The following is a 12338-nucleotide window of genomic DNA, read 5'->3' on the forward strand; positions in this document are numbered from 1 at the left end:
AATCCCATTGAGAACTTGTGGTCAATCCTCAAGAGGCGGGTGGACAAACAAAAGCCCACTAATTCTGACAAACTCCAAGAAGTGATTATGAAAGAATGTGTTGCTATCAGTCAGGAATTGGCCCAGAAGTTGATTGAGAGCATGCCCAGTCGAATTACAGAGGTCCTGAAAAAGAAGGGCCAACACTGCAAATACTGATTTTGCATAAATGTCATGTAATTGTCGATAAAAGCCTTTGAAACGTATGAAGTTCATGTAATTATATTTCACTACATCACAGAAACAACTGAAACAAAGATCTAAAAGCAGTTTAGCAGCAAACTTTGTGAAAACGAATATTTGTGTCATTCTCAAAACTTTTGGCCACGACTGTAATATCATTTAAGTGATATACTTGGTATGGGTTGCACAAATGCAAGAATATGTGGCTACATGAGATGAGATGTCTAGCCCTGTCAATCAAATGGCTAAGTCAATTTAAAGGTTCAATGTGACAAGTTCCCTTTAAAGATTGCACCCACTCAGGAGCTGAATGATTGCCATAACTGGCCTGAGATGTTATTAAAACGAATAAAGAAAAATGATCTCTCCAAAACAGGAGTGTCTGCTTATTACACTCCCCAACAATGACATTGCAACACCAAGAAGAACAAGACATAAGGTTTTGCAAATGAGAAAGTAGCAAGTGTCTCTAGGGCTGGGTTCACATCACATTTTTCCCATTAGTTTAACGTATACAAAAAACGTTAAACGGATGCCTCAGACTGATGCCATACAGTGGCATCCATTCACCGTAGAGTTCCATTGCAAAAATAAAAATAAAAAGTATACGCTTTTTTCCATTTTTATTTTTTTTTCCCCGGACCCTGCAGGATACAAGAACATGATGTGCTACGTTTTTGTATCCTTTTTTTAAAAATTTTTAACGTATCCGTTAAACGGAGGCATGAAACGTGATGTGAACCCAACCTAAGATCTGCAGATGGTCAATTTTCAAGCACCTAGCTCCAATCCCTGACATGTGGGAGGTTCATAAAAGCAATATTGAAAGCAAAGTTTTTTTAGCCACATGGAACCTCAAAAATCGGATCAAGTTCTCGCACTTCTGGAATCAAAACAACTGCTTTACCTGTAAAAATGCACAGGTATAATTTTTCCAAAACTGCTATGATTTTTGGTAAAAAAACAAAAAAAATTTCACCTGCATCAGGTGGCCTTACACTACACTGAATGTATCCAGAGATGAATAGAGCTTGATAATTATCACTATTCATAAAGTGCTAAAAACATCTGCTCTTTTTGTGGAGAGGGGAATTCTGTGGTATTTCTCACCCATTTTCCTTGGGGAACACAGGAGACCTTGGTATAGCTCATCTCCCTAGGAGGCGTGACACTAAGTGAAAACTGTTAAGCCCCTCCTCCAGCAGCTATACCCTCAGCCTGGAGAGAGAGACTGCCAGTTTTTGCTTAGTGTCCAAGGAGGCAAGACACTCCCTGCTCTGCAGGGCTGTTTTCTCTCTCTGTTTCTCCTGGGGTCAAGCTGCGCTAGTGCTGGTCACCCGCACTGCTGCCTCCCCCACAGAAGGCAAGGTGGACCAGGGCAGCCTAGCTCCACTGCATCCTGCCAGCGCAAGGGTCGCCCGCACGCCAAGTCCCTCTTCCAGCATCCTGCCAACGCGGGGTCAACGCGGCAATCTGCTCCCTCTCCTCCCCTCCATAGGACATTGCAGACTTCTGAAGGTAGCTGCAGATTGCTGCGGGAGGAATGCTGCAACAGAGCCCGGAGGCCCGCATCTAGCTGCCCCTTGACACAGGGGTTATACCGGCGTCCCTCCTCTACCCTCACGGGCACCCGGTCTCAGGGTCCCCCTCCCTCTTACCGGTCGCTGCTTCAGGGCCAAGGGGCCCGCACCTAGCTGCCCCTGCCCCTCCTCTATGGGCACCCGGTCTACCAAGGGCAGGGTTTTCTGTGCTGGACTTCAGGGTCCCCCCATTCTTACCGGTGCGCTGCTCAGGGCCAGGGGCCAGATCCTGACGCTGCCGAGGCGCAGGGCCCTCGCTTCCGGCCCGCGGGGTGGGCACCCGCCGCCTACATTTACTGAGCGCGATGCTCCAACAGGCCCCGGCCGGCCGTCGGCGCATTCCGGTCGGCCGGGCGCCGCAAATTTTGGCCCAGGCTTCGCGGCCTGCTGGGCCGCAATTCCGGCCCTCCTTCCCCGGGCCCCTGACTCTGCCGGCCCGCGGGGTGGGCACCCGCGGCCGACATGTACATGCGCCACTCCGGCTCCCTCCATGTCCCGGCCGACTGTCGGTACCTCCCGGTTGGCCGGGCGCCGCAAAATTCCGGCCTCGGTTGGAGGGATCGCTGCGCCGCCCCCCAGGCCGGATCTTTGTTAACCTTTTGGGTACCTGCCATCTCCAGGGGCCGGCTCCCATCTAGAGGAGACCCTCTATTATGATCTGGGCTTCCTCATGGGCCTGTATGACTGGCCCCTTTCCTGCCTCTCAGAGATGCTTTGCCCCTGTATAGTGGCCCACTTCTTGCCTCAGAGAGGCTGTGTTTTAAAAAAAAAAAAAAAAACGGGGTAAATAAATTACGGAATTCTTGTTGGCTGCGCAGGACGCTGCAGCCTGATCTCAGTAGTGCTGGCCGTATACATGCCCCCCCCCTTCCATAGGCGGCATGTCGCGCTGGCCAGGTGCATGTTCCTCTTCTAGGCGGACCCTTGCCCTCTCCCGGGATACGGCATGCGCCCCCTTCCGCCCTTTCTATAGGCAGAATTCGTCACCCTCTCCAGTTATGGTGCTGGCCATGTGCATGACCCCCTTCCTAAGTGGAATACTGCACTCTCCCCGGCTGCGGGCTGGCCATGTGCATGACCCCCTTCTTTAGGCAGAATACTGCACTCTCACCGGATACGGTGTGGCCATGTGCACAACCCCCTTCCATAGGCGGAACGCTGCACTCTCTGGATTCGCTGTCAGCCATATGCATGACCTCCTTCCATAGGCGGAATGCTGCACTTTCACTGGATTCGCTGTCGGCCATGTGCACGACCCCCTTCCATATGCGGTATGCTGCACTCTCACTGGATTCGCTGCCGGCCATATGCATGACCTCCTTCCCCGACTGCGGGCTGGCCATGTGCATGACCCCCTTCTTAGGGCGGAATACTGCACTCTCCCCGACTGCAGGTTGGCCATGTGCATGACCCCCTTCCATAGGCGGAATGCTGCACTCTCTCTGGATTCGCGGCCGGCCATATGCATGACCTCCTTCCATAGGCGGAATGCTGCACTCTCACTGGATTCGCTGCCGGCCATGTGCACGACCCCCTTCCATATGCGGTATGCTGCACTCTCACTGGATTCGCTGCCGGCCATATGCATGACCTCCTTCCCCGACTGCGGGCTGGCCATGTGCATGACCCCCTTCTTAGGGCGGAATACTGCACTCTCCCCGACTGCAGGTTGGCCATGTGCATGACCCCCTTCCATAGGCGGAATGCTGCACTCTCTCTGGATTCGCTGCCGGCCATATGCATGACCTCCTTCCATAGGCGGAATGCTGCACTCTCACTGGATTCGCTGCCGGCCATGTGCACGACCCCCTTCCATATGCGGTATGCTGCACTCACTGGATTCGCTGCCGGCCATGGGCATGCCTCCTTCCCTCAGGCGGCATACATACACTCTCACTGACTGGGGTTGTTCTCTCGCCGGTAAGTTGCTGGCCATGTGCATGACCCCCTTCCATGGCGGGCTGCTTGCACTTTCACTGGATCCACTGCGAGCCATGTGCATGACCCTCCTTCCATGGGTGGTGTGCTGCACTCACTGGATTCGCTGCCGGCCATGGGCATGCCTTCTTCCCTCAGGCGGCATACGTACACTCTCACGGACTGTGGTTGTTTTCTCGCCGGTACGTTGCTGGCCATGTGCATGACCCCCTTCCATGGCGGGGTGCTTGCACTCACTGGATGCGATGCTGGCGATGTGCATGACCCCCCCCCCCCCCTTCTCTGGGTGGAATACTGCACTCTCACCGGATACGTTGCTGGCCATGAGCATGGCCCTCTTCCATGGGTGGAGTGCTTGCACTCCCATTGGATACGGTGCTGGCCTGGTGCATGACCACCTCTCATTATATGGGCGCAATTTGGCACGCTCATGGGACCCACGGCTGTCCTTGTAGATGCTGTGCTGGACTCGTACATGTCCCCCTTCATTGGCGGAGTAGTTGCACTCTCTGGAAATTCGGTGTTGGGTGGATTATTGCACCATCACTTAATGCTAGGATAACCCTGTGCATGTTCCCCTTTCACTAGGCGGACCTCCTGCGTTCCTGCTAGATACTGTGCGGCCATGTGCATGGCCCCCTTCTGTGCGGAATATGGTATGTCCTACTTCTCTGAAGTCGTACTGGCCTTGGGCATCACCCCCTTTTGGGGCGGGCCTTTGCACTCTTACCGACTGCAGTGTTTGCCAGGTACATTTCCCCTCTTTCTGGGCGGACTGCTTGCGTTCCATCGCATGCCATTCTAGTCTTGTGCGTAACTCCCTTCCGGGCGGCACTTTGCACTTCCGTAGATACTGTGGGACTCTGTGGCTGGCCCCCTTCGCTGAGTGACTATTTTGCAGTGAGCGGACGTTCTTGTGCGCTCTTCGTTGTTTGGGCCGTGTATGCCTTCTCCTCCCGTAGGTGGGTTGGCCGCCTTACTGCTTACGGTGCTGCTCGTATGTATGCCTCCCTTCCTCCTGTGACATACTTGTTTCTCTTGGGATACGATGCTTGCCACAATCCTTGCACTCTTCTCTGAAGAGATAATTCTGCTTCCACCTGACCCGGACGGGTTCTGCTTGCTCTCTACTGCACCGAGCTAGGCGGTTCTCATTCTCGGTTTTGGATTGTATATTGCGGTTCCGTTGTGACGGTATCCATCATGTAAGTTGGCCCTTCCACCTGGGGAGTGTTCGTTGTTCCTAGATGCATTAATATTCATCCTCCCGCTGCATTGCTTCCCTGCGCAAGCGGTCCCATGGACGAGAGTGCTGTCTGCAGCGCCCCTCGAATTCTACGTTGGCTCTGGCGGGACTACGGTTCCCTCGCCTACTACCAATTCCTCCTCTTCGGATGCAGTGTGGTAGGAGTCCTTCCTATGGTCGCCCTCTGCGCTTCAGTTCTGCTCTGCTACCAAGTTCGGGCCGCTCCCCTCGGGAAGGTCACCCAACTTCTCTTGGGTGCTCAATTATCCAGGTCCGGGGGACCTCCACTTTGGGTTCTTCAGGGTATTTGCCTTCTGCGAGACGGTGAGCCGGGCGTCTCAGAGTAGCTTTTTTCTCGCCACCTGTGTTTTGGCTCTCGCTCGGGGCATATCACTCCATGTGGATTGCGTTTTCTAGGCGATTGTCCTGCTGTAGACTTACCTTCTCGGTAACTTGGGAGGATTACCCTTCGGTCAAGATTGTCCTTAGATCTCCCACACCGGGATGGTAGGTCCCCTTCCTCTGGTGGTAACATCGACATGGACTTTAGCCTGTCTTGTCCTGGCATCTGTCGGGCCCTTTCGGTTCCTTTCGTCTGCCCTTCTGCTTCCCCACTCCAGGTGGATACGGGACGACGGGACCAGTTTTGCCAGACTATTCTGCCCGTGTTACTGGTCTGCGCCTGATCACGTTGGGTTTTTCCCGCTTGCCCAGGCAATTTCAGCGGGCGCGCTAGTGTTCGCTCCCGGCCGTGCTTCGTCCAGGATCTAGTATTGGACTTGGAGTTCTTACCTGGGGTTCTGCGGGAAGCTGGGCATTCCCCCACTCTGCCTTTCTTTCCCCATGGTTCTGTCCTTCTCCAGTCCGGCCTGGACCTGGGACTGGGACTCTGTTCCTTGAAGGGTCAAGTGTCGGCGCTGTCCATCCTCTTCCAGCGTTCCCTGGCCCCTCTTGGGCCTGTCAAGACCTTCTTCCACAGAGTGGCTCATTGGTTCCTCTGTACCGTCCCCCGGTACCGCCCTGGGGACTACATACTGTTCTCTCGGCGCTCCAAGCTTCCCCTTGGAGCCGTTACAGAAGTTCTCTCTACTCCTTCTGTTCTGTACGGTTGTGTTTCGGTAACCATCGTGTCTCTCAGACAGGTGTCTGGATGGCGGCACTTCTTGTTCCGAGCATTCTGTCCTTCCCCAGGGAAGGACAGTTCTCCATCCCATCCCTTCCTTCCTTCTGAAGGTGGTATCTGCCTTTCATCTCAACGAGGCCATCGTCCTCCCCTTCCCACCCGGGAACGGACACTTCACCGATTGGACGTTGTTCGTGCCTTGCAGTTTTTACTTGGAGATCACCGGCTCTTGTGGTTCTAGGAGGTCCGCGCAACGGTTTGATGACCTCCAGGGTGGCTTTCGCCCGCTTCATCAGAATGGTTATTGCTGAGGTTACCGCGCCAAGGGCAGGGTTCCGCCTTCGGTGTCGCCGTTCATTCCACCAGAGCGCAAGGTGTCTCCTGGGCCAGAGACATTGGGCTTGCGCAATTGTGCAAGGCGGCCACCGGTCTTGCTTGCACGCCTTACCAAGTTCTACAGGGTGCATACTCTGGCTTCGGCGGATGCTGCCTTGGGCCGCCTGGTTTTGCAGGCGGCGGTTCCTTGATGCCTTCGGGTGCTTCGCCTTGGAGCTGTGCCCCCCCCCCTCTTGGACTGCTCTCGAACGTCCCAAGGTCTCCTGTTTCCCCCAAGGAAAATGGGCGAGAAAACAAGATTTTTGTATAACTTTCTCGCTCTTCCTTGGGGGACACAGTATATACACTCACCTAAAGAATTATTAGGAACACCTGTTCTATTTCTCATTAATGCAATTATCTAGTCAACCAATCACATGGCAATTGCTTCAATGCATTTAGGGGTGTGGGCCTGGTCAAGACAATCTCCTGAACTCCAAACTGAATGTCAGAATGGGAAAGAAAGGTGATTTAAGCAATTTTGAGCGTGGCATGGTTGTTGGTGCCAGACGGGCCAGTCTGAGTATTTCACAATCTGCTCAGTTACTGGGATTTTGACGCACAACCATTTCTAGGGTTTACAAAGAATGGTGTGAAAAGGGAAAAACATCCAGTATGCGGTGGTCCTGTGGGCGAAAATGCCTTGTGGATGCTAGAGGTCAGAGGAGAATGGGCCGACTGATTCAAGCTGATAGAAGAGCAACGTTGACTGAAATAACCACTCGTTACAACCGAGGTATGCAGCAAAGCATTTGTGAAGCCACAACACGCACAACCTTGAGGCGGATGGGCTACAACAGCAGAAGACCCCACCGGGTACCACTCATCTCCACTACAAATAGGAAAAAGAGGCTACAATTTGCACAAGCTCACCAAAATTGGACTGTTGAAGACTGGAAAAATGTTGCCTGGTCTGATGAGTCTCGATTTCTGTTGAGACATTCAAATGGTAGAGTCCGAATTTTGCGTAAACAGAATGAGAACATGTATCCATCCTCTGATGGCTACTTCCAGCAGGATAATGCACCATGTCACAAAGCTCGAATCATTTCAAATTGGTTTCTTGAACATGACAATGAGTTCACTGTACTAAAATGGCCCCCACAGTCACCAGATCTCAACCCAATAGAGCATCTTTGGGATGTGGTGGAACGGGAGCTTCGTGCCCTGGATGTGCATCCCTCAAATCTCCATCAACTGCAAGATGCTATCCTATCAATATGGGCCAACAATTCTAAAGAATGCTATCAGCACCTTGTTGAATCAATGCCACGTAGAATTAAGGCAGTTCTGAAGGCAAAAGGGGGTCCAACGCCGTATTAGTATGGTGTTCCTAATAATTCTTTAGGTGTGTGTATGTGTATATATATATATTATACAACGTAGGTTCAGGGCAGCACACCTGGTAGTAGATGAATGGGTGCCAGCGATGAAAACACCTTACCAAGGTGTATAATACAGAAAAAATGAAGACACCGCAGCACAAGCTTGATAATAGTCCCAGCAAGTGGACTGAAACGTCGCAAGGGTGAATAAAGATCCACATTTTTTCACCTGCGGATGTGCTGCGGTGTCTTCATTTTTATATATATATATATATATATATATATATATATATATAATAATTATATTCATTCTCACATATTTGAAAGCGAATTGGTTTAAGGGTGGTATAAACAAAATCACATAAAAACAGTTTTGGATCTGGCATAAAAGGAGCATCAAATAAAACCAAATAATCGTAAAAAAATTATAATATTGAAATCTTCAAAGGTCATATTCCTTAAATGCCAGAATAAGGCTGTTAGTCTCCAAGACTAAAATGCTTCCATACAATTATTATTTATTGTCTCAGGAATCTTATCAAATAAAAAACGCATTGATGCCACTTGCGATTTTGGTGCGGTTTCAGTGCGTTTTTTTTTTTTGTAAAAATCCAAAAACATTTTTAAAGTGTAAATCGCATAAAAATAATTGTCCAAAAGGTATTTATTGGGAAGATAAAACCAGTTTTCTCAAAAATTTAATAAAATGATTTCACCTAAATACAAGGTCCTATGATAAGACTTCTCTGAAGAGAGCTCTTCTAATGTACATGTGTTGATTGATTGCATAGTTTCGGGCTGTGCGGAGACACCCCCTGAAATGGTAACACTCGTTTTTTAATTTATTCCTAATTTTCTTCCATAGCTTTAAGCTTACAAATATTGTACAGGTTATTGTCTGTCTTTTGTCTTTCTGTTTTGGGAGCGATTATACTTGTGGTATTGACCTGTTTTAATGGAGGACTAAGTCTGTCATACTCTGCTACTTATTACAGGTCGATGATGATGATGACCTGGATGTAGATCAAAATAAAAACAAAAAAGGTCGTCGGAAGGCTGCTTATGCTGGGGGGTTAGTCCTGGATCCAAAAGTTGGTGAGAAGTTGATTTTGATATTTTTATTTTTTTGACCCCCTTAAATTGGTTTCCAGTTTTATGTTAATAAATCTTAAACATTGAGTAATGTAAAGTAAAATTTTTCTGTTTATCAATTTTTCACCAGTTTTGAGTCATATATGAAAGTGAATGGAAACTAAAAATGTGTTCTGTTTCACATGTAGAAATATGATGAAGCTGGAATTTCTATAAGGGCTCATGCACACGAAAGTGTCCATTCCCTTTTTTGATCCCCATATGTGGAACCATTAACTTCAATGGGGCCTCAAAAAAACGGAAATTACTCCGTGTGCGTTCTGTGTTAGGGACAAGCATAGGGCTGTTCTATTATGGGCCGGCCGTTCCATTCCGCAAAATGCGTAACGCACACAACCGGTATCTGTGTTTTGCAGATTGCAAAACAACAACATTCTTGTGCAATGTTATATTAAAGGTGTTGTCATAGTGTTTAATACTGCTGACCTATGATCAGTGGTGCTCCAGTTAGTGCCATGGCCTCCTCACACCTTACTAAGCACAGCACCGTCCACTGAATAGCAGCTGTGCTCTGTATTGCAGCATAGCCCAATGCCTTTGAATGGGGCAATGCTGTTCCAAGGCCATGGCCTAGGAAGAGACTGCAGTGCACAAGGAGCACCACAGTCTCTTCAAACAGCTGATAGGTGTGGGTGCTGATAGTCGGACCCCACCGATCAGATACTGATGACCTATCCTCAGAATAGATCATCAGTATTAAACACTCGGACAGCCCCTTTTAATAGAAATCAGCATGGAAAACTACTTTTATTAGTTATTACAAAAAAGCTCAGTTGTGAAATATTCTCTTAGATTCATTCAGTGGTGCCCCTGATGCCTAATCTGTATAGTATCGTGCAGGTCAGTCTACGTCCACCTCCGCTAATCAGCTGTCTGGCCATAGCTCCTGCGCGGGAAGCAGACAGCCTCTTTGTTGTAGATTCATCTTGTCACTGTAGTGCAGCTCCAATGGACTTTGAGGACAGGCCTTCACTTAATAAAAGGTGGACAACCCCCTTTAAACAAAATCAACAACAAACTGAACACTAAGGGTATGTTCCATATAACAAATTCTGTAAAAGTATCTGCAACGTAATTTGCATCAAAATGTGAATGAGTTACAGGTGGGTTTGTTGCAGATTTTTGGATGGATTTACTGCATTACCAAGGGTGAAATCAGTGGTGGAGATCTGCAGAACGGATGGGGATTTAAATGCATACTGTAGGTCAATTTCTACATTGTTTGGATTAGATCTCATTATGTCATCCAATTTTCTGCTACCGTAAAACCCTGCAATTTCCTTGGTGAAAATCCGCAGCATATCCGTCCTGTGGGAACATGCCCTTATGGTGCAGGGCGGTAAGTATTTTCAGGTATTTATTTTCCCCTACATTATGTGCCCCCATTTTCACCTTACAACCTCAGAACGCTCCGGTAGGTTTACACATGTTCCATATTGAACAGGTCTGTTAATTTCATGAGCATCTTGATTTGGAGTTGTGAGGATTAGCGGATTGGTTTGCTTTACAGATTTGTCAGAATAACTTCATATTCTATATTTCCCTTTTAGGGTTTTATGACAAGTTCATTTTGCTTCTGGATTTCAACAGCTTGTACCCGTCCATTATACAAGAGTATAACATCTGTTTCACCACAGTGCATCGAACAGCTGCGAATGCTCAGAATGCAAAAGAGGTTAGTGAGCTGCATAGTGATCGCTGGCACAACCATTTATACAAGTGCTTGTGTCCAAGTATTCCTCTGATAACGCTACATTTATGTAAATGATATCTGCTGAGAAAGTGATCCGTGTCGGACAGCGCATTCTCTCAGACATGTGTGACATACAGCATAATTACCTTTTGGATTCTAATTGTACAGATCAGGCGATCCAGAAAATGAATGGTCTAGCACTGGCCAGTTTTATCGTTGGCGTGTGTGTGTGTACATAATCTAGTAGTTTGCTTGTAGTCCTTAATCTACTCTAAACAGAGCTGTTACTATTACAGACCGAAAAATGAACGATTGGTCAGTCCTTATGAGCTGTGTCACTTCTGCTTACCTTATATATGCAGCACACCAGGTAACTAGCTTGTGCTTAAAACGACAGAACCTATTCCTGCAAGCCTACCATAAGCAATGGGTTAATTGTACTGCTATCCAGTTGATAACAAGCCATGTTTTCCCTTTATGAATAAAATTGCTAGTGCTTGTGGAAGCAGTCTGCTAGATTCTGATTTTTCTCTTTGGCTGCTTGGCGTCTTGCAAGATAATCAGCACATTTGAGCGGGGACAGCGGTTTAGGACCGATTATAGCTGCACGAGACTATGAAATGTTGCTGCTTGCAATGCGCTCCTGTGTTTGCAGAGAGGGTGAAGCTGAATGAAGAATTTTGTGGCTTAATGCTTGTCTTCTGTATTTTCTGTTTTTCTGCAGGGTGAGGATCAAGACGAGATTCCGGAGCTACCTAATTCAGATCTGGAAATGGGAATCTTACCTCGTGAGATCCGCAAACTAGTGGAGAGAAGACGTCACGTCAAGCAATTGATGAAACAGCCTGACCTCAATCCAGACATGTACCTGCAGGTAATGATGCGCAGAAGGCCCGTCTGTTGTAAGGGGGTCGTGCATCTACTGTTCCCTACAAACTCTTCTTTATGTATATGCTGTACATGCCCTGTAGTGTCACCAATGTGGATCATAAAATCAGCAATTCATAATTATAACACGCACAATGAAAGTGACATGTACAGTACGTTATTAAAAAAGCTAATTTTTTTTCTTTCCCTGTTAAACATTGGTGCGCGGTTCGCAGATTGTGCAAACTTCATTTTGCCAGCATCAGAATTTCTTTTTTTGTGTATGTAGGTGTAGTGGTTCTTAAGTTTTCATACATCATTTCTAGGAAGGGGTCAGAGACTTCATTTTTTTTTTTCTTTTTTTTTTTTTTTTTACTTTTACGGATATGTTTACTTCACTCATATTTTTGTTCTTCTACTTTTGTTTCTGTTCAGTATGACATCAGACAGAAGGCTCTGAAGCTGACTGCCAACAGCATGTATGGCTGTCTGGGCTTTTCTTACAGCAGATTCTATGCCAAGCCTCTTGCTGCTCTTGTCACTCATCAAGGGCGCGAGGTAAGTGATCACGTTTTAGATTCCTGTTCGTTGTGCCCTGCTGTTAGGGGGGGGGGGAGATAGGGACTACAGAGCTGATGAAATTCACGTCACATTAGTAGTAAAAGCTTAAAGCCGTGTCTTTTCTGCAGTTTCGATATTGATGTTCTTAACTTCTCTTCCTCACACATTGAGTCTTCCTTAATTAAATATAGTGGCTGAACAATCCTCCCGATTAAGTGTGCATTTCGTAGTGGAGTTAATATGAAATTTGCCTGGA

The 12338-nt window shown here is 48.0% G+C and overlaps 1 protein-coding gene across 3 annotated transcripts in view; it reads left to right on the forward strand.

Moving 5' to 3' along the window:
- The window catches only part of POLA1 (DNA polymerase alpha 1, catalytic subunit), a 450237-nt gene that overhangs the window by 134399 nt on the left and 303500 nt on the right, over positions 1-12338 (forward strand). For all 3 annotated transcript variants that reach the window (XM_040423702.1, XM_040423703.1, XM_040423704.1), the window contains exons 22-25: positions 8805-8904; positions 10512-10636; positions 11379-11528; positions 11957-12079. In XM_040423702.1, the coding sequence (XP_040279636.1) occupies positions 8805-8904; positions 10512-10636; positions 11379-11528; positions 11957-12079 (498 nt within the window). The remainder of the gene's footprint in view (positions 1-8804; positions 8905-10511; positions 10637-11378; positions 11529-11956; positions 12080-12338) is intronic.

Source organism: Bufo bufo, chromosome 3 (assembly GCF_905171765.1).
Source record: "Bufo bufo chromosome 3, aBufBuf1.1, whole genome shotgun sequence".
In the NCBI taxonomy this organism is placed as follows: domain Eukaryota; kingdom Metazoa; phylum Chordata; class Amphibia; order Anura; family Bufonidae; genus Bufo; species Bufo bufo.